The sequence below is a fragment of the Nelusetta ayraudi genome, unplaced genomic scaffold (assembly GCF_046127955.1).
Source record: "Nelusetta ayraudi isolate G7.1 ecotype Tasmania unplaced genomic scaffold, CSIRO-AGI_Nayr_v1 ptg000004l, whole genome shotgun sequence".
NCBI classification, from domain to species: domain Eukaryota; kingdom Metazoa; phylum Chordata; class Actinopteri; order Tetraodontiformes; family Monacanthidae; genus Nelusetta; species Nelusetta ayraudi.
In genome coordinates, this window is record NW_027466054.1 from 9,335,001 (window position 1) to 9,360,914 (window position 25,914).

At 45.2% G+C, this 25,914-nt stretch overlaps 2 protein-coding genes across 7 annotated transcripts in view; one reads left to right on the forward strand and one right to left on the reverse strand.

Moving 5' to 3' along the window:
* The window catches only part of mab21l2 (mab-21-like 2), a 2,012-nt gene extending 827 nt beyond the window's left edge, over window positions 1-1,185 (forward strand). The window contains exon 1 of the mRNA XM_076033075.1: window positions 1-1,185. This exon is cut by the window's left edge and continues 827 nt beyond it. Within this exon, the coding sequence (XP_075889190.1) occupies window positions 1-762 (762 nt within the window). The 3' untranslated portion in view covers window positions 763-1,185.
* Window positions 1-25,914, reverse strand: part of lrba (LPS-responsive vesicle trafficking, beach and anchor containing) — a 170,236-nt gene that overhangs the window by 73,187 nt on the left and 71,135 nt on the right. For all 6 annotated transcript variants that reach the window (XM_076033131.1, XM_076033123.1, XM_076033097.1 and 3 more), the window contains exons 36-39: window positions 23,058-23,224; window positions 8,773-8,897; window positions 4,231-4,374; window positions 2,368-2,504 (exon numbers count right to left, since the gene is read on the reverse strand). In XM_076033131.1, coding sequence (XP_075889246.1) covers window positions 2,368-2,504; window positions 4,231-4,374; window positions 8,773-8,897; window positions 23,058-23,224 — 573 coding nt within the window. The remainder of the gene's footprint in view (window positions 1-2,367; window positions 2,505-4,230; window positions 4,375-8,772; window positions 8,898-23,057; window positions 23,225-25,914) is intronic.

Here is a 25,914-nt window from a genome sequence, read left to right on the forward strand (position 1 = left end):
AAGAGGAGCATGTCCCTGTGGGTGGAGTTCATTACCGCCTCGGGCTACCTGTCGGCCCGCAAGATCCGCTCCAGGTTCCAGACGCTGGTGGCGCAGGCCGTGGACAAGTGCAGCTACCGCGACGTGGTGAAGATGGTGGCGGACACCAGCGAGGTCAGGCTGCGGATCCGGGAGAGGTACGTGGTGCAGATCACGCCGGCGTTCAAGTGCACCGGGATCTGGCCGAGGAGCGCTGCCCAGTGGCCCATGCCCCACATCCCGTGGCCGGGTCCCAACCGGGTGGCGGAAGTCAAGGCCGAGGGCTTCAACCTGCTCTCCAAGGAGTGCTACTCGCTGACAGGCAAGCAGAGCTCGGCGGAGAGCGACGCGTGGGTGCTGCAGTTCAGCGAGGCCGAGAACCGGCTGCTGATGGGCGGCTGCAGGAAGAAGTGTCTGTCCGTGCTCAAGACGCTGCGGGACCGACACCTCGAGCTGCCCGGGCAGCCGCTCCACAACTACCACATGAAGACGCTGCTGCTGTACGAGTGCGAGAAGCACCCGAGGGAGACCGACTGGGACGAGTCTTGCCTCGGGGACCGACTGAACGGCATCCTGCTGCAGCTCATATCGTGCCTGCAGTGTCGCAGATGTCCCCACTACTTCTTGCCAAACTTGGACTTGTTTCAGGGGAAGCCTCACTCGGCCCTGGAGGCTGCTGCTAAGCAGACGTGGAGACTAGCGAGGGAAATCCTCACCAACGCCAAAAGTTTGGACAAACTATAAAGTTAAACGGTCGAGACGCATTTTTTAGGGGATTAAACTTAAAAACAAAAAAAAAGAAGGAAGAAAGGAGATGACCCTGCAACTGCTTCTCCGAGCAATGTGAAAAAAAGACGAATACTGAAATAATGCATCGAGCAACCCCTAACCCCAGCCCCCCACCCAAAAAAAATAAATAAATACATTTTTATAAAGAAACAATTGGAGCAATTGGGCCACAGGCAGAAGAAAGTGAAGGTACATTTTTACATAAATGTCATGACGTTTTTGTTGTCCTCTTGAAATGTTTTCACAAAGTGAAGGACCATTTTATTTAATATGCACAAAATCGTTAAGTGAAAGAAAAATGTAGCGTGCCAATTTCGACCCTTTTCCATTATGTGACTTTAAAAAAGTGTAAATAAAATGTTGAAAATTAAATTACAACTCGGCTTCGTGTCTTCACGTGTTTGACAGCTGGAAATGTGGAGCACTTCATTTGTTTTTTGTGTTTTATTCTAATTAATAGTTTCAGACGACGAATCCGGTGTTTTCAAATCTGGAAAAATATGAAGAATTTAAAAAAAAATACATATTAAGGCAATATATATATATATATATATATATATATATATATATATATATATATATATATATATATGTATATATATATTTATATAGATGGATAGATATATAGATAGAGAGTCCTCCTTCAACTCTCGGCCATAAGTTATTTCTAGTGCTTCACAGGCTCAAAGGGATTTCCGAATGCTTGTAAATCCGCGGTGTCTTGTTCATATATTTAGCCTGAGAGCGTCTTTGCTCTCGGTGCAACAGCAGAACAAGCAGGGCACGGCCTGCAGCTGACCTGCAGCTTCAAGCTCATTCAAGCACATTATTTTTGCATGACAGAGTGCGTGTGCGGGCCATTTATACCATAACGGACTTGCATTTAAAAATAAATGTTTTGTTTTTTTTCTTAAAGCAGAACATTTGAATACAAAAGCACAGACGTCGACATACTGTGATTTCACGGGCGCTAAACTGCAACATCACAACCACCTGTAGGTCAACGTGTCGGCTAAAGTTACTGATAATTCACGGACTGTGGCTTCGCGTCAATTCAGTGTGTTTCCCGAGATGCCGTCTTTGGAATGGTTCTGCGTTAATAATTTTAACTTCTAAAATATAAATGGCGAGGTTTGACTCACGTGTTTTATGTTTTGTAGCCTACACGAGGCTGCAGTTTGATCGTTGGGCTAATTATCAGAAAAAACATTTTGGAGTGTTTACCATTATTTTAAAGAAATTACTTATATTCAATTTTAGCGCCGTAGATGTAAAATAAAAATATTGGAAATATTTTTTTTCTATTTTAATTCGATGACATTGATTTTGTATTCCAACTGCAGTTACACTTAAAATCGCGTTTTTATATTTTTTTAAGTCCATAAAAATACAATAGAAAATTTCTATTTATTTTTACAGTAATAATCATCCTCAATAGGAATGAATTAATCGCACTGTACGCGTCACATGCTTTCTCCAAAACGTTCAACTTCACAGCAGCGCCAGGAAGTTGAGCTGCAGATTCAGACGTGATCAATGGAGCCCAGTTCCCCTTCCTACCTTTGGATCGATGGCCCTGAAGCTCGGCTCGTCCTCGTCCACCTCGAAGTAGAGCTCGCAGTTGGTGATGGACAGGGTTCCCTTCACCACCACGGCCGGTGCCACCAGCTGGGCGCTGGTGCTGAAGTTGACCGGGCCTGCAGGAACACAAGCACGGCGCTCAGAGGACACGGCCGGTCGGTCGAAGGCAGAGGTAAACTTAAAAATTTTAATAAATAGAATAAAATTAACTAGGCTGTCAAGAAACACACAAGAGGTCTCCACATTCTGAAATATCGTCTGAAAATTAATTCAAAGTATTTTAAATAGTATTTATATATTTTTTTAAATTCGGAATTAAGTTGATGGCCTTTATTCAAAGAGGAAATGGCTACGTCACTGTCATGCTGACATACAATATTGAATTTCAATTAAGACATTCCTGGCTGCGACACATTTTAAATGTAATTACGAAACAATCCAATAGTTGGTGTGAAGCTGAAAAGGGAGGGGGGAAATGGAAACAAGAAAAAGCGGACAACTTGAAGACAGGACTGTCAAAAAAAAAATCGACTGTCAATCAGGATCATCGATCGCAGCCGGCTGGCGGTGTGAATGCGCCGTGTTTAATCTGGCATCAATCTTAATTTATGCCGGTATGACAATGAGATGCCGGCTCTGGGGAGCCGAGTGGTGGAGGACCAGGCCGCCTCTGCTCTGCTGCGCATCTGACGCTTTGTGCCGCTGCAGCTGCGAGCAGCGGGGAGAAGAAGGCTCCGAGCCCGGCTTGATTTCCCACAGCGCCGCGGCGCTCCAGCAACTGGGATTCGGGGATAGACACATGCACGTATGTTCGCTTATTGTCAGCGCCTCCCCCATCCGCTTGACGGCCCGTCCGCGGGTTAGGATAACATTTTTATTCCGCTCAGTGACGCACCTGGAGCGGGCAGCAGCAGCAGCAGCAGCAGCAGCCGCTCCCGTCGCTCTGCCCCTCCGCTTCTCGCGGTGTTTACATCTCGTTACGGGACGGGATCTCGCCGTTAATCCTATTATCAGCCACCGGCCTTATTTTAATGGCGCTCTAAACCCCCATTAATGGAGCTTAGGTTTGTGAGCTGTGTCGCTGCTTCGTATAAATATGCGGATTAAGCTGCAATCCGATTAGCGGACTATATTATATTTGATTAGGATTATTGACACATGTATCAAAGGCAGACAGAAGGAGTGGATATACCGAGAGCTGGGTTAAAAATCAATACAATGCCTTGTGTGTGTGTGTGTGTGTGTGTGTGTGTGTGTGTGTGTGTGTGTGTGTGTGTGTGTGTGTGTGTGTGTGTGTGTGTGTGTTCTCATGCTGGGGCAGACTTTATTTGGGAAACAGCTGCTCCTTTTTCAGGCTACGCAGTGCCCTGAAGTAAACTTGGCTACTGTAGGATTAAAAAATGTTTAGAGAGTTGCTACTCAGCCTTGTGTGTACGTTTGCGGCAGGCAAGGAAAAACTGCACACAATGTGTTGCAGCTCCCTCTAAGGCCAGCAGAGAGCCAAGCTGAAAGTGTTCCAACTGAGTCCTGGCTGAGCGTGTCTATATCACAGGGCTGTTTTGCAGAAGAATAGGCTGTTTCAAGACATGCTAACTATTTCTGGTGCCGAGTGTAACAACACCCGTGAAGTCAGACGGACGCCACTGCCACTGTGCAGAGTAAAAGCGATAATTATCTTATGTAACCTCATGTCCTTATGCCGACGTGTACAGGAGACCCAGTGACAGTGACCTGATTTCTTCCTTATTGCTGCTTTTTGTCTGGACCGCGGAGTGAACAGGACAGGGAGGGGTGGGAATGAGTGAGCAGGACGGAGCTAAAGATGACCAGCTGTTCCTTTACCTGTTAGGTTCTCCAGATCCTTCTCATCTAATGATGACAGAGTGTCATCATCACCGTCGAGTGACGTCTCACTCTCCGAGTTCTGGTTTCCCAGGGCCTGGCTCTTGATGGACTGCTTGCCTTTAAGAAGGTCCTCCTCTGATGCTGGAGGAAGGAAAAAGGGGGCCGTCTGTTACGATACAGTCAATATTCCTGAACCGAGTGATTGTTCTTTTTAAACTGGTCTGAAAACCAGTCTGAAAGCGTCTGAAAACTTCTGTCATTCCAATTATCACATCTTCACACTTAGTTTTTCACATCATTCAAACATTTTCTAAGCAAACACTTGAATTTAACTACGGAGATCAAAGCATGGCGTGCAAGTGTTTTGTTTTGTATTTTGTTTTTGTTTTTTTACTCCTCTCATTATAATTGCTGCCTGGTCGCATCCACTGTTTAATATAAACTCTAGTAACTGATATTGGCATAAATCACATTGAGACACCTCAGGAAAGTAAATAAATAAATAAATAAACACATTTCTTTTCAACTCCCCAACATGAAATCTTTCTTTAGCAAAAAAAAAAAAAACTGCAGCTTTTATAAATTAGAGGGGTTTTTTTCCATTTAATAAAATGCTGTACATGTGTGCAGGCCAGTGCAGTGCTGACTGGTGAAGCTTTGACAGATGTAGTGCATTACATGCAAGGAGATGAGTGCGACACAACAATCAAAGTGAAAGACAAAAGGCCCCTGCAGTTCCAACCCTGGGGCGTTTGCCTTGAAACGTATGTATCCGTCAAAGCAGCCATTTCACACAAAGTTTAAACAAAACAAGGGCCGCGCCCAAGCTTTTTAGACTGCAAGTGAACGTGGCAAGAAGTTGCAGATGGATTATTTAAGAAAAAATAAAAAATCTGCATGTGTTTACAGCCAGCTGCGTTTCCCTAGCGGTGCACAGCGTCAATCAAAAACCTACACGATGACACTGTGCAAGTCCTCTGCAGTTTCCTCGTGAATTTATTTGGGATGTGGCTTTGAGTTGGAGCTGCATCAGTGCGTGCACTAAGAAATCCCCGGCATCCTGTTAAAAGCATCACCGTTGTAATCCAATGAGACGCTGAACACAGAGAGAGCTTTTTTTCCATCACCACCTGAGGGGAGATCAGTTGCACTTCCTGAAACCGCACGGCCGCGTCATGTGGCAACGCACTTTGAAAAGTGCTACAAGAGCCGGGGATAAAAAATCTCTTGTCATGGAAAATATGCTGCTCGCTGATATTTAGAATGCTTTCCTGTAATTAAGCCCCCCTGGAGGATTCTTTAGTTAGCAGCGCTGAAATTACTGCCAGCTCCTCTAATACGTACCACATGCCATTGTGTTCACACCGGAGCGGGTGGACAGGGGGACTGATTGTGATCTTAAAAAACACACACTGGAACGTCTTTGTTCTCACCATTAAGATGCTCGACAATTTCCACCCCAGTGTACATGCAAGAGCACAGGGATGCAAAAGAAGAAGAAAAGCAACAACAATCTCTGGGCTCATCTCAAGACAACAGCAAATTTCTATTAGACATGGAGTTAACCGCGTTATTCATAATTGCATGGGTTCATTGATTCCATGGTTGCATTTAATAACTTTTTGCAAAGCGTTTGCAGAGTGTTTTGGTCCTGCCTCAAAAAAAATGTATAATATATGTATACACACACATACACACATATATACATACACACACACACACACGTATGTATGTATGTATGTATGTATGTATGTATGTATGCATACAACACACACACACACACACACACACACACACACACACACACACACACACACACACACACACACACACACACACACTTGCAACTAGAGTTTTAATAGTGTGTCTGGGTGTTTATTTGGGTTGAACAAATGAACTTTTTTGTACAAAGTCGTAAAAGTTCTTCAGAAAAGCCAACATGAAGTGTTAAACAGTCAACGTGTGTTTGTGTGGCTCCAAACAGAAGCGTAAACTGGTGCAGAAGCTCTCAGATTATTTTACATACAACGATTAAAGGCAGACAAAAAAGAAACCGCTACCTCCCAAGGTTCATTGCGTGCACTCTTTGCAGGGTGTCATATCAATTAAAGTATAGCTCCAAGAGAACATAGTGACAGATGCACTGCATGCGCACGCACGAACACACACACAAAAACAAAAAAGCCTGCTCTCCGGCGTCATTACTCATCACACGTGCAGTAGAAGTGTGCATAAATCCGAACAGGTTTTACTTTTTCCACGAAGCCATTTCCGAGCGAGCGAGCAGTTCAACTACCTGCTTATACAACTGCAGGCATGCACGGTTGAAGCAATTAAATTGTCAAAATTAACAAATTTGTTTGTCACGGGAGCGTAGCCAGGAGTGTGGTCATGAGGTGAGTATTGATTACCCGCACAGAGACATTAGTCTTTAGGTATTTACTCTGCCACCTCTGGTACACGGGCCTCGGCCCAGACCAAATCAATCCCCAGAAAAGATGGTTCTTTCCAGCTATAAATACATAAAGGGGCCTGGTGCAGCCTGCTAGCAGCCACAGACTCTGCAGCAGAAATCACCCCGATGCAGGGTAACAGCCATCCATATTAAAGCAGACACAACAGAAGACCTCTATAGGGAGCGTTTTAGTGGAAAAAGAGAAAAGATGCATTTTGGCCAGAAGGAAAGAAAACAAAACCCTGTCTGTACGGATTAATCAGAGGAAGAAGACTGGAAGTATTTTCCTTTGCGCCTAATTTCACCATCAAGCGTGAGATTTGAAAAGCGGCGGCACAAGTAGCTGGAAAATCAGAGTAAATTCAGACGTGTTCTTATGCTAAATATTTTCTTTAGGGAGCGAGGCTGCATTCTCTCCCCTCACTCCCACTAACCCCTCCTCCCGCCCCGGCGCTCCCTGCGTCTGATGAATATAATTACAGCCAGATATGACCTTTGTGCTCCGTTGGAGAACTCAGCCCCACGTTCTCAATCTCGCAGCCGCACTTCCGTAACAAATGTCGGGTCGACTAAAACAAGACGAAAGGTTACATCAGAAAATGGATGCCGTCAGGCCTCAATGTCAGAGAGTTATTTTAATGATATATTCTCGTGCTTCAGTCGGCCAGCGTACTCTCCTGAGGTAGCGTGCCCTGGCCGCAAATGGCTGCCGGCTATTTTTACACAGACGCCACTTTGAACGCAAACGTTGCTCGCAAAAAAGGAATTCGATTCCCCCGCTGCCCACCCTCAGAAATGAATATATGCAGCTGCGCTGCGTTTGAATAAAATTAAGCACCAGACAAAATAGTTAGACGTGCAAGAGTGACGTCAGCATATTTAGGCTGAGAGGCCGAGGCAGAGCGCGAGCGATGTCTGCTCTCCGTCTAGGACTCGCTGGTGGAAAACAAGGAGGTATTAGAATAAAAAAAAAAAAGAGAGTGAAACGGAGAGAGTTGGTGCGGGAGAAAAGCAAACAGCTGGATTCTCTGGCTGCCAACACGCTGCAGCCATTACTGCAGACAGGAAGGCTTCCGGCAGTCTGGGGTCCCCATCACTCACTTCGGCCTTAAAATCCCATTCATAAGGATTTGTCGTACACCTGACATTTGTCTTTTAGACTGAGACTTCACAGGCGACAAAGTGATGTGTCGTCGTCCCGAAAATGGCAATTTACTGGTTGAGGATAATTGTCAGTGGTGATAGGTCAGTGCGGAGACGACGGTCTGGATCCGACCTGAGGCAGCTGCGTGACGCTGGTGTTTATAGAGACACGAGTCATTTAGATGCTGCAGGAACTCCAGGGAGTATTAACTTCTCAGACATTTTCTTTTTTTGGGGGAAATCAGCACATGCTTTATATGGAGAAGTGTGCAGACATGATAAACTAAGATCTAATCTAAAGGGCTTAACAGGAAGGAATGGTGATCTTATGCCCATAGTGCAGTGAGTCATTCCAGTCAGTGTGGAAACTGTTTAGTCAGATGAAATTTGTGTTTCAACAGCATTTTCCCCCGTGTGGGACCAATAGAAACGAACGCAGCATAAAGTGATCGCATTTGCACCACTTTACACTTAGTAGCACATTTTATTTCTGACATTAAAAAGTTTTTCATCTGATCTAATAATGACCTTGCATTTGAATGCATCAAAGGCATTATTTCCAAAACTGACCGTACATTCCGATGCAGGACTCGGACAAACAGGGAAGAGTGGGGTGTGTGGGTGGGGTCATGGATACTACTTACCTCTGACAGCCGCTGTTTTGCAGCAAGGAAGAAAAAGCGAAGAGAATTTCACAATTTAATCTCAGTCTGAGCTCATCCGCTCAATTCAGAGTGCAGCGTGCAGAGATTCACGCTCGGCTTATTAGTGCATTGTCGCACAATGGGTGGCGGAGAACCAAAGCACCTTTGTGAAAATTCAAATGAGGTCGCTATTTTACTGTGACTCGTGGCGCAATAAACCTTTTATTGCAATGGGATAACACCTTCTTTTATTAGGCCGCGCTCAGAGGAGAGGGAGCGGGCGGAGGCGGGACTCACCGTGCTCGGCCGCTGCCTTCAGCGTCGCCTCCGAGTGAGTCGATCCGTAGGGGTTCTTGACGAAGCGCCGTCGTCGCCTTAAATCGTCCTCCCAGTAGTCCAGGCGCCAGAACTCCCTCGGCCGGCTGCAGCGAGACAGAGGTAGCACATGTGTTAGCAATTACCAGCCAGCATGGTATAGGAGCAGAGCATTAGGGCTCAGGTCCAAGCATGGGAACACATAAAGCCAGCATTGTGTTTGGTGTTTCCTTCAACCCTCATGATCAGTCTTTTTAAAAAACATTGCCATTGCCGTCCTCGTCAGTGACAGCGCTCTGAGCAGAGGGCACGGCGGCTCCCCCCTTTTTGCTTGTTTTGTGAAGGTTTGTGTTTTTTCCCCTCTACCTTCGGAAGGGAAGAACAAGAGGAAGGAGCAAATAACAGCTGGATCCTTTTCCTCGCACACCTCTGCGACTTCTGCTCTGCTCATTTCAGGCCCAGCGAGATGCCTCCCGTCAGGGCTGGGAGCTGGCTTGGATGAGACGAGGGCCGTCGCAAACAAAGAAGAGGGGGTGGATAGCATTACCAATATTAATCACTGTCCACGGCACCCATTTTTCTCTCCAATTTACATCTCCCCGAAGTCTGGCTCAGTAAATCATCCCGCGTTGAAGGAAAAGAAGGTGTTTACTTTTAATAAGGAGCCACTCGCGCGGTGTACCTGCCATCTATAGAAACGTCAGTGCTATTTTTAACGAATGAAGCAATTTAAACAAATTAAAATCTTCACCATTCAAGGCTTGGAGAGTAAAAAAAAAAAAAAAGCAATTTTCTTATTACTTCAGTCACTAATTTCTTCATGGAGTTTTTTTTTTAAATTCTGTCAAACTTTTTCACACTTGGCAAAGCTGCACCAGTGTCAGTTCTATTGTATGAAAATTCCCTTCCATTATACAGAAACGTCCCGGGTGATTCACATTGGCATAGGTGTTAGAAATGCAGAGGAGTTTTCAGTCAGATGAAACGGAGAGAGACGTTGGTTGTCTTGTACAAAGCTTTCTTACCAGAGTTGTGTTGTCTCTTTTTCCCACAAAATATCCCTAAAACCCAGTGCAAAAAAACAAACAATAATTTACAAACCGCTTTAGTTGTGTAAATAATCAGAGAAAGGTCTGTGTTTAATGAAACATTTAATCTGGAAGTCTTTAAAGCACTCGCAGGTTCAGCAGGCCTTCTGTCTGTGGAGTATTAAAGCGAGAAGACGGCAAAAAGGTCAAAGTCTTTAAACGGAGCACAACAGACTTTCAAATAAAGAAAAATATTTCCAAAATAATTAACCTTAATGGCGATCAGAAAGCCCTCGGCCATATTTATCCTTTAAAGATGTAGGAAGACACGATTTATAGAGGCAGTGGCACACGATGGGAGAGAGCCGGCATACTTTATGGGATCTGCTTTTGAACACAGACCGGGCCGGGGGCGCCTCACAAATCTTCAGCCCTACACCAATGATCACACAGGGGCCACTAAAAGGGAAAGGAGCTTTACTCGAGAAAATAAATACAATTTCCGAGTGGGTCTTTAAAAAAAAAATAAAATTAAAAAAAAAGCTGTATATTCTGGCAAATGAAAACCATTGATTGTTTCACAAAATAGCATCACCAAGGCTGGGATTGCATGGAGACAGAGAGGACACCACTTGGTTTGGATGGAAAAAAATTAAAAACTGACATGAGTGTGTGTGTGTGTGTGTGTGTGTGTGTGCGTGTGTGTGTGTGTGTGTGTGTGTGCGTGTGGAGTAGAAGTTGGAAAGTCACAAGGGACCACAGGTCTGTGCGGGACCAGATTTGGCCATCGACAAAGAGACCGGCTCCGTGTTTGCATGCGATAGTCTCGCAAAGGCAAATGGCCACTTCATCATCCCCTCCTGCGACAGTATTCATCTGTGGAAATAATTATCAAGGACGTGCACGGGCGCGGCGCTCCAAACACGGACGCGCTCGTCCCTCATTTCGGTTTCGTGGGGACGCGGACAATGCACGTTCATCCATCAGGACGGGGAGCCACCGGCTGCAGCAATTAGTCACTGACTGGACTGAGAGATGCAACCTCTGCCAGTCATATTCACCCGGGGCACCGGGGAAAACCAGGCCACAATGGAGGCCCTAATGACGGGGCGCGAGAGGAGGCGGACGCACCGTGAGAGATACCTCGTCATCAATCCACCGTGGCGGTAACAAGAGAGCAGAGATGCGGCGCAATAACAGCTCTCCCCTACACCCCCGCCCTCCTCGTCCTCCCCCACCCTGCCCCTCCTCGAAGCGCGGAGAGCGTGTTTCCAAAGCGCTGATAAATTATTCAGAGCTGATCCATCTTCCCGGGGCATCCTTGGCAGGATTTACCGAGGCGCCATTCTTCAAAACAACAACGGTTAGAACAACAAAAGGTGCGGCGCCTCGCCGTGGCTCCATGCAAAGGCGCCTGTGTAATTAGTAATTAGCCTGTCACGGAAGGTGTCTGGGAGGCCGGGCTGCTCAGAGGCGGCCGCCGTCTGATGGCTAGGCGGAGAGGGAAGACATAATCTATCCTTAGATTTACCAGCATGTGGGTTAGTTTGCTTTGAGTCTATTTCTGGACCACATTAGGGAGGGTACAAGACAAGGTCCGTAAGAGTTTTATTGGTCGTCGTAAACTGTAATGACCCCATTGCTTTGATTATCTTTATTTATCTTGAGAAATCGTTGGACTGGTCAGTGAGGATCTTAAGTTGTAGGTTTGATTCAGCTTCACAAAGAGGGCAAGTTTTGTCATTAATGCAGCTCCGATGATTCCTCCCACTGATCAGGTGGCAATGCAGCGATGTCTTTCAATGCATGTCGATTTAATTAGGATTAGGATTTAGGATTAGGATTAGGATTTCAATTCAATTTACACAAAAACAGTGACGGCATTCCAGTAAATCTGTCTTTGGTAAGTGATGGACAGAATTGAAGAGGCAGTGTTGGATTAACTTGCTGAGTCATTTTTGAGTGATCAACATTACAACTACAGTATCTCTCATAATATATTTGCTTCCACAAATAAGTGTGCAATTGGCCGAACAATGAGTTAAACAGAACTAGAACCAAAAACAAACAATTAAAATATCATATGATTCATAAATCCTTTAATGTCTGTCTATTGACACAAGCACAGCAACATAAATTCCCCCTGGGGTAATTAAGGTTTAATGTTGTGGTAAATATCACACTAATCTAGTATTAAGAAAGCCTAACATGACCAATCCTACTCCACTCTAAATTAATCAGCATATATTATAAGGATGTTGTAGCTCTCCACCATGTGTGAGGGCCTCCGCAGCTCATCATCATCATCATCATCATCATCATCATCTAATGGCCATTTCAGACACAAACAGATTCTCTCTGAAGGTCCTGTAAGTTCAACAGCGTCGCTGTTCCTCTGCGATATTATCTTTTTCGCTGCCAAGAACAAAGCATTAAGATTTATGTGATGTAAAATGAAAGCACCGCATTAACGTCATCGTATTAAGCAAACTTGGCTTATTTCATTTGATAAAAAAATCTAAAACATAAAGTACTTAGAGCATTAGGTTTACTTCCAATCACATCTGTTTACGGTACAGTTCTGCCTTTTTATAAAAGCAGAATTGACCCTGAGTGAAAAGGAAGATGTGCAGAAATCAGAGCTGCAGTTGCACGGGGTTCATCTCCAAAGGGTTTGCATTTAATATCACCATGACCGGCCAAACATGCACGCAGTACGCAGTATAACGCTTCATATATCACTGCAAGCGACTTCATTTTGGAGCAAAAGATCACTCACAACCTTTCTGCTAAATTAATTTGGGTACAGTCAATGAGCCCTGCATATGCAGAGTGAGATTTCTTCCCGCGTGCTTATTTGACTTTAATGTCAGATCCTATTGGTGGCCGTCAAATTGCTCAACCATTGCCGCTATCCCCAAGATCATTTTGCTTTGATTTGCATAAACCATGTGTTGAGAAGAAACGGGAGGGCAGGCGCAGATTGAGGATTTGTCATGTCGGGCAGCGCTTGAGCGCCGGCTCTTTGTCAAAGCGGTGGCAGCGTCGCCGTGGGATTGTATCTCCGCATTCAAATTAAAATGAAACAGGACCAAACATCTTCATGTTTGGCATGATTAAGTCTCAGCAGAGTGATTTTTTTCTCCCCCGCACGCATGCAATAATGCTTATCCTTCCCACTGTGATGAGTTTTACATGTACACGCGTGTATGTTAATTCACCTTGGGCTAATGTTGTTTACAAGATTTACCAGAGGTAACAACGGGGTCACGGACCTGGAAACATTTCCATCTTATTCTTTTAAATTACAGTCCGAGTGTAATTTAGCATATCGGCTTCATTAATTGCAGACAGGGAGGGGTCATTTAATTTGTCTTTTTTTATATATATTAATTTAAAAAGGCCTGCAATAAGTGAGGTTAGCACTCCATCATTTATGCGACTACTTAAACAAAAATGTAGATTTGATCAAATGGCCGATTCCAAAGACGGATCTGGAGCTTGCACGTGAGCAAAGCTTCCACTCAAAAAACAAAATCCATGCACATTCAAATCTGTAGCTTTTTCGTGTTTGCTCTCTTACTTTCTGCATTTGCCGCTGACACGCCAGAGTGCACCCGCGCTCATTACCAAGTCAACGCGGGCACCTACCACTCCTCCCAATTAACTCCAATTTATCCAAGAGCCTTCACGAGCAGGGGGCTGAAAACAGAGGGAGTGATGCTGTGTCTCGGCAACACGGCCGGCTCGCGAGGATCAAAGCACTCCCATGGGTGGGAGGCAAAGGGCTCGGCGCTCACCCACAATGCAGTGCAGCCGAATGAAATAATGCAAATCAAGCTCTAATTACCGCCAGCTTAGCGCGCGGCTTCCCAATTAGCCGCAATTACACTCAGTGTAAATTCTGCAACAAAAGGCCACACGATTACGCACTAATTAGCCCGCATATCAGATTTCATGAGAGGCAAGTATTGTGTTTAGTGGCCTTGTAAAGACTTAACAGTTTAGATTTGACAAATGAGTAAAAATGGAGCGTCTGCTCGATTTCACTGTTTACTGTCGAAATTGCATCTAAGCATCAACTGCGTAACAAATAGTGTACACAGACTTGTGCCGCAGCGTCCCTGAAGTGGTACCATCTGTATCTTTGCTGAAGGGTCACATTTTTCCTCTGATTTTGACAACCTGCATTTAAGGCCATTCATCACCACTGCTGCAAGGTAATGAGGGCATCCACCGGACTGCCATTGCATAATTCTACCATTACTGGCCCATTGTAATAATCTCCTGACCTCTAGCTTTCAGAACTGATCTTGACCGGAATGACAAATCTCAACGCATACCCGCGGTTCCAACATACCCTTAAAGAGAAAAATGTAGAGCTGAGGAAGCCCAAGGTCAGCTGAGAGCGGAAGTCTTGGATTTTTTTTTCCTTTGGGGCTTGAACTCAACATTCGTACGTACTAAAAACAGGAAAGCCTCAGACTCTTCGTCCTTGTTAATGTTTTTACAGCGAAGGAGAAGAGTAGAGGTTAAAGTTGTAAGAAGTTGTACAATAGTGAGGTTCGTGAGCTCATCCACAGTGCACATTTGCATGCATGCTTTAGCACAAATTTTTGAAGGGGATTAGGGCAAAAGATAAAAGAAAAATAGTTTTATTTTTGTCACGAAACTGATTATTATTAGAAAACACCGGACACATGAATTCTGCAACATGGAAACAATCTTGAAGTCACTTATTAGGCTGCCCTCTGTGTGCTTACCAGTAAATCAATACACATTTTAATTACCATAACATAAAATTCTCGTAGACTGCAAGTGTGAATGGTTGTATGACTTTCTATGTGGACCTGTGATAAACTTGTCCACGCCTTCGCCCAAAGACGTCTGGGATAATCATCAGCATCGTCCGCGGTAATATAAAATTGATAGATTAACAAAATGAGTCATTGGCAGATGGTAAAAAAAAAAAAATCTTTAAACACAGCGTTCAATTGTTACTGTCAAAGACCGAAGCTTGATTTGTACACCAGCGTTAGCAATGTAAAGTAAATCTACAGCAAGAAGAACAAGTGGAAGATCTACGAGCGGAGGATGATCCTCACTCTTCCACCCTCCATACGGAGGACACTGGCATTTTATATGACCTTTTCCTCTCTCTCTCTGTCTCCCTCTCTCTCCGTCCGTCCATTTCCCAAGAAAGTGCTGGATTCTGAAGATAAGGGCGATTTTTTTTTTTTTTGGCAAATGGTGGAAGTAGTAAAATAAATGACCTGCTGGTCCCACGGTGTAATTACAGTGGCTGGAAGCTCACCAATCCGTCTTGAGGCAGAGGAGGGGGGGGCGCTGACATGCTGCAAAGGGGTTAGTCAAAGGAGATAGCCTTTGACTAACTACTGGCCCCGGACAATCGATAATGTGCACATATTGTGTCCAGGGAGACAGGAGGCAGAAAAGGCCCTAAAAACTTGCCAAATGGTTTTTCATTCAGATATTGATCAGCCTCTTTTTTATCATGACCTTGCACCACCGAGGCCATATACTTTCTTAAGGGTATATGAAACTCATAAATCTGAGAGTTGCAGCGGAATCGCACTGGGCTCTCGGAGCAGCGTGCAGGGAGGGGGGGAGGGAAGGAGGGCGGGAGGACGGCATAATTGGTCTTTCGGGGATGGCGCTACTTTTCGCAGGGATACCATTACATTTCCGCGCTGCCGGGAAGTGGACGGAGAAAAACTGCTGGGGCACCAGTGAAAGCAGGATGTAGAGGATGTAAATGGGACGTGTTAAATTTACTTAATTGACAGTCTCTTTTCAGCCGTGTCTTCTGTTTATCTTTCAGCGAGCCAGTTTGGTATGAAGTCAGGGGATTCATGTAATGAGCAGAAGTGCTCTGAAAACTAAGGTTATGAGCGCTCAGTGGTCTAGTGGTAGAGTGTCCGCCCTCAGACTGGTAGGTAGTGAGTTCCACAGTATTTGGGTTGGAATTGGGGGGTTAGATCACCCAATGATTCCCGGGAGGGGCACCACTGCTGCCAACCGCTCGATCAGGAGATGATGGGTCAAATGCGGAGGACATATTTCGCATTCGTCGGGATGTGACAATCACTGGCACTTTGACTTTAACTATCGCATGTGAAGGGTAACGGGTGCACCTGATCTCTCTCGATCTCTCTGTTTTACCATTGTGCAGGCTTGAATTGAAAGTGTCATACACAGCAATTCCAAGTGGAAAAGTGAGAGTAGACAGTAATATTCCATGATGGCAAACTTCACTTTTCACAATTGAATTACAGTTCAGGTTAAACTGTCCTTGTGTTGGGAGTGCACAAGCAGGTGTTATAATCTATCTAAATTGACAACATTGGTGTTAGTGTTTAACCCAAGCAGAGCATGATTGTTTCATCATTTCAACAAAAATAAAAACTCAAGTAAATGAGAGTCAAAGTGTGTTTTAATTTTGTTTTAAATGGAATGGATGGTAATAGAATAGCTTCATACTTTTCCACCCTCGTCATTTTGCAAATTTGTGTGTATGTGTGTGTGTGTGTGTGCGTGCGTGTCTGGGACAACGCAGAAACATTTGAGCACGCTCGCATATGGACATCATCAGTTGTTAATATGTTCCACGATGACACTTTGTTACTGTTCCTTACAGCCCCCAGCCACTGTACTGTATATACAGTCGGGGTAAATGTTATCTTTAAGGCTATATTCCAATTCATATCCATGAGGCAGACTGCACGGTAGGGGCCTTTGTGGCACGTTATTTTTATGAAACTGATGGAACGCGGGGCCTGTCAGACTCCAGCAGTTCCCCCTAGAGATTTAAAGAACATCCTTTTTGTCCCCGTCACAACTTTGCCGTCCCAGACACATGTCACTGCGCATGATTAATGAGGTGGAGGGTTTCACGTTAGGCCCGTTTAAGGACTCCGGTTTAGAGAATCTGCGCGTGATACGAGGAGTCTCATTTACAGAGATGAGCAGAGCAGAGGGGCTCACGTTGCTTTTGTTTCAGCGCAGGCCGTGTGTTTATCCGCGAGCCTGACTCGAGCTCCTGCTAATTGGTTTTGAAGTGGCGGGGACATGGGCTAAAGGAAACAGCTGTCTGTGGCTCTCTGATGAGACGGGAGCTGTATGCCGCTGCAGCTGCCACTGCACAGTACAGCAGGTCACGACTGTGTTTATACAGCCAGCATTTATAAGCAAACCGAAAGCCATTATCAGCTAAAAAAGACCAGTTAAGTACTGTATAATGCGATGGACTTCTTTTTTTTTTTGTAAAGAAATGCTACACAAACGTTCTACCGCCGCTTCCACTCAAACAGCCGTCCCGGCTAAACTGAAGCAAGCAGATCATCTGAAAAGATAAGAGAAAAGGGCCAAAAAGGATAAGAAAAATAGCAGAAAAGATTTCAGTTTTCTTTTGAAAATGAAGCGAGTACACAAGTGAACGGAGAGAGAGCGGAGACCATGCTGGAGTGTTTATTCTCCTCCCAAATGCCACAAAGGCAATCTGATGGTCAGATAAGTTGAGTCAAGGCAAATGCAGAGTCATCTAACCAGCAAACAAGACACGCTTTTGACCTTTCGCGTGCAGACGTGCACGTCGCTCACGTGGTTCGGGACGTGCAGCAGTAAAGGGGGGGACGACCAGCCGAGCTGCCCCTCGACTCGTCATTGTCCTCCTCAACTTCTTCATTAACAAATTTCTCCGCCACCGTCTCTCATTCCACCCCTCCCTCCGCTGCGCCGCCGCCTTCCTGACCTCTCTGAGTTGTGCATTTCCGAGAGCCGGCGTACTGTAAACAGTTATATTCTTGTTTCCTATGGTTATAATCTCCGCTGACGTGCCGGAGTCCCATTTCCTTTTTCAGGCCTGCGTGCGCCGCACCAGCGAAGTCGTAACGTACATTGTGTCCATAAAACAGGCACGCAAAGCAGCGCAGACACTGCGCAGGCCTGGGCTGCAGCGCATGCATAACAACGAGTATTGTGGATCATAATTGTGATTTAGGTGTGCGATGGAGGCACACAAGTGGAGATGAATCGCGTGACTCTCATGCAATCATTTATTTAACAGAAAGGAAAAAGGAGGAGGAAAGACAGTGCATGAGAACAAGTGTCTGCTCTGAGTAAGTAAACACCATGGTGTAAAAATAATCCGTTGGAGTGTGATATGGCATATGGTATTATATAGAATATAGAAGAATTATAAATGTATGAGAACAAGAAGTTGGAATTGTAGGTTATTGATTTATTGTTCTATGATCCTCTTAATGAAACAGGTCATAGATAAGTGAAAGGATGGGCAAAGTGAAGGCTTAAAACATGCAACAACAGTAAGGGCCAATTCCAATTCCTCCCTTAACTCCTCAATCTCAACCCTCGCCCTTAACCCTCAATCTCTGGCCCTCGATCTTGGCCCTCAAAAATAAGTGTAAGGGTATCTTGTGGACACCCCTTAAGTGCAGTTACGTCTTCAGACTGTGGGGGGCGGCCTTACGCCAAAGCTACGTCCAGTCTGTCAAGAAGACGACGACGAAGAAGAAGAAGGAGAAGAAGAAGAAGACGACGAAAAAGGAAGAAGTCCTCCATCGCTACACAACGATGTATACAAGTAATGTGAAGCAGGGACCGCCAGTCCGGCTGACAAACATTGTAAAGTAAAAAAAAAAAAATGTTACGCAACAACGGTGTCAATAATCCATAAAAAAAGTCTTACACTAAGACAATAAAATTGTTCCGTAATATTTATATCTTTATTAACTAAGAAAATACTTCCATTTGTTGCTCGCTTTTTTCATTGCCATCTTTTTCGAAGATGTCTTGGCGTAAATACACAATGCCTTCTGGGTAGCCCTTACTGCCAAGGGTGGTGCCGGAGAATCTCAATATTGAGGGCGATCCAGCCCTTAATCTTGTCCCTCAACTTGATGTTCTTAGAATCGGGACAGCACTTGCACCTCGCGGGAGCGCGCATTGAGGGTTGAGATTGAGGGTTAACGGAGGTATTGGAATTCACCCTAAATATGTAAAGCCAATAGTCAAAACAAATAATGCTTCGGTTGTATCAGTTCGATTCACATCTTTTTAAGTGTCTTTGTGGGTAATTAAAAAGAACCTACTTGAAAGAGAAAGTGTAAATTGACAGATTCAAACAATGGATAACAAGTAGGAGCTTGAGCTATAATGAGATCTGTCTATACATAGCTGTAATAAAATGTAGAATGTAGGTATTTTTTCTGCTTATAATTCACACAATGGACTGAAAAGCTAAAATGAGAATGACGCATCCATAGATTCCAACTTGTGAGCAATAAAACAGCCTGGCTAATTTACAGAATTTCAATTGGGTAATTGAGTTCTGACCAGCAATTAAACGTCACACTAATTAGACTAAATGATTAAAATGTGACTGTAAAGCCTTGACAAAAAGGTGCTAATGCCGAGCTAACAAGCTAGCACCTTTAGCTTCCAAAACAAATACTCACTACTTTTCCACATTAGATTCCACAATCCTTTTGTTTGAATAAAGCAAGCCCCTTATAACTTGACAATTTTATGACAAGACATAAATTATAATTATTTGTACTGGTGCTGTACAAGCAGCTCTGCACATATATCAAGCAACCCAGGGAAGGGAGTCATATTTCACTTTGGGAATATTTTCCTTTTTTCGGGGGAACTGAGACAGCAGAAATTGGTATTTAAAAAAAAAAAAAATCACAGCTATCCGTAGATGTTCTGGCCTCCGGTGGCAGCGCAAGCCAAATGACATAGCGCAAGATAAAATAGTAATGCTAATATCAATAGTTTGTCCATTACAGGTCAGCTAACTGTCCAGGGGAACAGTTACAAAGCTGTTCGCTTTCGATCTTGCGCGGCCGATCAATACGGGGGCATACTGTTTCAATTTTGCCGGCATTGATTTTCTCCATAACACTGCAACCCCGACGCATTCGTCTTTCTGAAGGAAGGATGATTTGATTTACTGAAGAAAAATTGGAGTGCACATCACAAAGATTTTTTGCCCAGGAGGGAGTGTGACGCGCGGAAAGATGGATGTCCCTTGGCTCGGAAGCCTCTAGCCTAAGGGCGTCCATTAGAGCGGCGCTGCTGCAGAAAATGAGTTGCTTATATGAGGAGGGAGGAGCGGAGGGAGACGGCTCGCCCGAGGTGTGTGTGTGTGTCTGTGCGCGTTCGTGTGCATGTCTGTTTTTTTGCAGGCTTTGGTTTGGGTGAGTGTGGGATTAAAGCAGGAGCGGAAGGAGACGCTTTGAAAAGCAAAGTGGAAGATGAAGTGGGAGGCTGGCAAATGCCAAGTACTGCACATTAACCTGCGCTTCTGGGATAGAGCCTGGGCTCAGCCTCAGACAGGCTGCAGTGTCGTCAACAACAACAACAACAACAGCAGCAGCAGCAACAACAGTAGCAACAGCAGCAGCAACAACAGTAGCAACAACAGTAGCAACAGCAGCAGCAACAACAGTAGCAACAACAGCAGCAACAACAGCAGCAACACCGCCGTCACGTCACACTTTTTCCTTTCTGTGAATTTCAACAGTACATCAGTCCAGTGTTTTTCAACCACCCAGGTGGTTTCACACTGAGTGAGTATAAATAAATAAAGAGACTATATTGTCATTATTAGGTTAAAAAGTGTCATTTTATAAAATATTTGGGTGGTGGTGGGATTTTTTTCATTGTAAAAAATGTGCCATGGCTCAAAAAAGGCTGAGAAACACTGCATTAATCAGCCTGTTGTGATGCAAGCGGAGGTATGAGGAGGGGGGGGTAAAGAGCAGAGCTTGTCCCTGGAGACGGCCGGTCGGCGTTCTCCATCATCTTCCCTCGTCTCCCCTCACTGTCCGTCAGCAGCGTTGGCGTGTCGAACACATGAAGGATGATTCCCGAGCCAAATAAACACAGCGGCGTCGGGATGCTCAGCGGAGCCCGGCTCAAAAGATAGGAGATGAAGAAGAAAAAAATGACACGTGCCAGTAGTTTCATTTGTGGCTCGCGGTTCGTTTACTTTTTTTTTAAACCCCCCACCACCACCACCACCATCCACTCCGCCGCTCTTTTAAAGAGACAGCGGCCTGGCCCGTGCTACACCTGAGCCGCGAGGTGCCGGGCACGGGGAGGTATGAATGGACAGGTAGTCGACCTATTTGTCTGACTGCGGATCTGTCTTTGTCACGGCGCCAGATGACAGACAAGGGCGCCCAGACGATGGATGATGCCTCCCGCCTATCGCGGGGAAGGAATCCTCTCCGGACGGCGGCGGGGTGGTGCAGCTGAAAGGAGACGGAGGGAAGCGGGAGCGAAAGGACGACGAGCGCGAGGGAGCCGGGGGGGAAGAAATTGCATGCAGGAAAGAGAGAGAGAGGGCGAGAGAGGGAGGGAGACTGTGTGTGTGTGTGTGTGTGTGTGTGTGTGTGTGTGTGCGTGTGGAAGGCGGCGGGATGGAAAGTGGAAAATCACCTAACACCTTTCCTCTCTGGAGGCTGCAGCCGCCGTAAGCTGGATATAAAGACACAAATTGCATTCAGGCGGGTGGCGCCGTGTCGGGAGATATTAGACCGCCTGCCGTGAGGAAACAACAATCCCCATCAGCCTGTGAGAAAATAATATTTTCATTTTCAGACACTTTATTGAATGGAAACTTTGGGGAATAGGTCTTTATGGCGTGCGAGCGGGCGGATTTTATTATTTGATTTTTTTTTTCTTCTCCTCGACACAAAAGGAACCAGAGGTCGTAATCTTGGCCTGGTATTGTCTCCACGTTTCCCGGCCTTTTCATTTTCTGCAGCTGGACAAAAAGGGATCGCAGGTTCCTGCATTGTGAGTGCGTGTATGAACAGAACACTGCTGCCTGGGAACAATTAGGGAAACAGCGGCCGTCTAGTCCTCTGTTGAGAGGCCTGCAGGTATCCAGGTGTGCTGGAACCCTCCACTGGGTCCATCCTGCTGCATTTATTCACCGCAGATGATTCTCCTGCACGCTCACAGCCTCATCCGGAAGCCCGCCTGCGCCACCTGACCTTCACGGTAATTGACCCAAAATATTGATGTAATGGCACTGGGCTGATTTTGATTTATTAAAAGAGCGCCGCGCTCCAAGGCCCAGTGCCAATGGCTGCCTGCGCCCATCGACAGCCATTAGGGAAAGCATCAATAGCTCAGCGGCATAAAGGGCCAGTAATGGGGAACCTTCTTTTTTTTGTTAGCCAGGGCTCACAGGAGAAAATGTCCATGGTAAATAGCCCAGCTTTGTACAAGTACTGTACATATGGAGGGACGGGGGGGCTTGGTTGGATCAAGAGGGGGGTCGGAGAGAGAAAAAAAAATATGACGAATAACACACCTCCTGATAAAAGAGCAGTGGGGGAAACAAAGGCAAGCCAGAGATGGGCTCCTGATCCAATCGCAAGAAGCAAAAAAAAGAACCCTTGCCAGACGAGTCTCGGGAGAGTTGGTGCAGCCTAACAAGCGTGAGCCAGCAGCCGTCTCACCATTACACACATCCTGCACAAACAGCCATCATTAGGGAATAGCAGCATTGGATTCTGCTGCCGTGTTTGGTGAAACAAACACACAGGATAGGCTTTCCCTCTTTCCTTATTCTTCGTCTCTTTTTTTTTTGTTTTGTTTTGTTCTTAATGGGAGCCGAGCGGCTTAAATGGCTTTTCATCCCTCCGCCGAGCCGATGCATTATTCAACCCGCGGCTGACGCTTTCACCTTTGCAAATCTAATTTAATCAAAGTCGTGAGTGTTTGTTTGGGGCCGGTGTGGGGGTGGAGGTGGAGGTGGAGGTGGAGAGGGGTCGCTTGCAACGGGAGATTATGATGAGGCCATTACTGTGGTTGGAACAATTTGAGGCAGAGGGAATTACGCACGATGAGCAGCGTTCATTGCAAACAGAGGAAAACAGGTGCGTCCTCTTGATTTGAAGCTTTTTCTAGAATCTGTACTGATAAGGAAAGCAGTCATGCATGTTCATTTACAAAAAACAGAATTGGGGACAAGGCGGTTATTCTTTCATATATTCATATATTCAATATAAATCCATTCAGCATTTTTGATATATTCTATTACGTAAAGGCAACTAATGAATGAAACACAAATTACCATGTAATAGGAAATGTCTGATATCAAAGTGTGAAACCATGAGGGGATTGAAGAAAAACAGCCCTTGACAAATTGCGGACGGTGACGTTTTTAGCCTCTACCTTATTGCAGAGCTTCCCCAGGCTCCGTGTTTGTCCGTGAGGATGTTCACTATCTTCTGGATGAGCTGCGTGGCCGTCACATGGTCGCGGTACTTGGCCGCACGGATCAGGTGGTCGCACATTTTCTCCTCGTCTCGCTTCTCCGCGGCATACTGGGCGCAGCTGGACTGCGGGGAACAGAAGGGAAAAAGACGCATTACACATCCAGCAAGTAGGAAGGAGTCACAAAACAAATGTGTCAAAAGGACAGACTTGAAGGAAGATAGATTGTAAAATGGAAAATGTTGGCGTCTTAACACTGCGGCATACAAAAAATAGGCGTTTTCACATACAGAAACTTCAAATGAAAAGCACGAGGGTCATTTCTGTCCTTGTGTCAAGTTGATTAATAACAGCAGACACGTATTTACTAATGCCCTACGGCACATCAAATCACACCATACCCATAATGCACAGGGAGGACATTTTTCTCTGTCGGAATTTGTTATCAGAACGGGCCTTTGAACTGTGCGGTGAGGGGAAAGTATAGCACCTTGTGAGAACAAAAGCGTGACTGTGAAACAGTGCTGCGATTTCCAATCTCAGAAACGACGTGTAACACAAACTCGTTGCTCACGTTAAGAAAAACAGGATCTGATAGAAATATTTTTTAAGAGGTGAAAGCAAGGACAAGTGGGAGGGGGAAAGTGTGCAAAATTTTGTATATTCCTTCACATGGGCAGAAGCTAAATGTCTGCAGTACTACTACAAAAAGTATTGCCTCCGCAATTCTGTATTGCTCACCTTCACCTTAAAATAACCTATTGCTGTAACAGTCATACTGCAGAGTACAAAATCACATGGGCTGCTGAACAAATGAAACCTACTTTTTCAAAGTTAGCAGTAAGCGTTTTATAATGGCTCCTCCTCTCCAATTTGAACAGCAACATTTTATATCGGACAGAAAATCTATAGGTATAAATCACATTAGAGGGGCTTTTCTGCAGGCCGCCGGGCCTTAATTATCAATCTGTGTCTCTTTGTGTGGCATTAGAGTGGGCCTTGACCTTATAGCTCGACGACCAGAGAGTGCATAATGAAGGGACGAGGAAAAAGATATTTCGGGGTGAATGGGACAAATTTCAAACGGAGAATGTATGTCTTGGCTGTGTTGCTGTGCGTTAAAAGAGAGAGAAGGCATGCGCGTGTGCGTGTGTGTGTGTGTGTCCATTAATCTTGATCAGTAGCAATGGAGGGAAGCAGGAATGGATCAAGCAAAGAGCAAGAGCAAAGAACTGCTACGATTCCAGTAACTCTTCTTTTAACTCGCTTAATTCTTTAGAAAACCATTGACTAATGTAAGAAATAAATCACCATTTTAATTAATGAATATTTCCAGCAAAATAAAGGAATATTTACAACAGAAGTGTGTAACCCACCCTAAAAACTATCTAAAATCCAGTTGAGACACGTAAAGTCTGCGGGGCTAATTAACAGTGCCGGGTTCAAACTCATAACCATAAACAAACACTTCATCGCTTTAGTGTTGAGCCTGCCCAAACGCCCAGAACCCTCCATGCTGTAATGGGCTGTCCTCACATCCAGAGCCAATGTTGACCACAGGCCTGCAGTCTAAATTCACAGGCACAGACCTCCAATAACAAGCAGCGAAAAAAAAAGAAAGTCAAACGTATGTGTACGTAGAGGTCATTAAATCCTCCCAAAAAACGAAGGGGCTCTGTTTGTAAGTGGAAAAGACAAGTCACGGTTAATTCCAGGGGTCAATGGATTGACATGCGGTCATGGAACATATACCAGGGTGGTATGGAGCGTTTCGTATATTCTACAGCTAAAGCACATGATAAATCTACCGGTTGGCACCATTTTGCACTCGCATGCAATCATACTCACATATGGGATTAAAAAAATAAACAAAAGGAGCGAATTCACTGTGTAAGCAAAGAGCATTTATTTCTGTTGGTCACTCCAGATATACCTCTTTCAGGACGACCAAGGCCAGAGAGAAAATCTTAAGAACCAACATTCACAGAGGCGAAGTGAAAAGGGTGCAAGTTGAAACAAACAGAGGGACGGCACGACTTTGGCTTCCAAGCCAAACGGCGACCAGGGCACAAGATGCTGGCTGGTGAGAGCGTTATGATTCCAGACACTGTAATCATTGGCTGCACCTTCCATTACACGGCCCGGCTGACAGGGTCGGCCCCGGCCCGAACGGCCGCCCCGCCGGAGGAGACAGCTTTGGCGAAGATGAAATGATAATGGCTGGCATTAATCGAGTCAATTACCCTGAGCCGTGTCTCCCGCAATTCGTCAACGGTTCAAGTAAATAAGTCGGGATGTGTGCTGCAAGTTTCAGCGGAAATGGACGAGTAAAGATCCAGATGGAGATTGAAATAAATAAATAAATAAAATAATAATAATAATAATAATAATACAATCATCATCCCGCATTGCAGAATTGCAGAAAACAACAATGTGGATGTTCATGTTCCCAAACATTCTTTCTTTTATTTTTGTTCATGGTGTTGATCTGGTCAACATGCCAATTCAACAAATACTCCCGAGATGACTTTCACAGCGATGGTGTCGAGTGCAGGCTTCATCTAAATGCTGTAGTTGTTGTCAGATGATGCCTGGGCCTCTTCCGCCCCTCCCCACCCTCCCCTCACTGGGTTGAGAGGGTTAACCAGTGTAATAGGCTGGAGAATGGAGGCTCATTACATGATATCAGCCCCGTGTTTATCAATTAGAGTGACAGAGAGGGGTCTGGTGGCAGTCCTGTCCTGCAGTGAGCTTTCAACAAGCCGACTGACAAAACCAGGGCCTCCATGTTCCGCCAGAGAGAGGGGTGATGGGG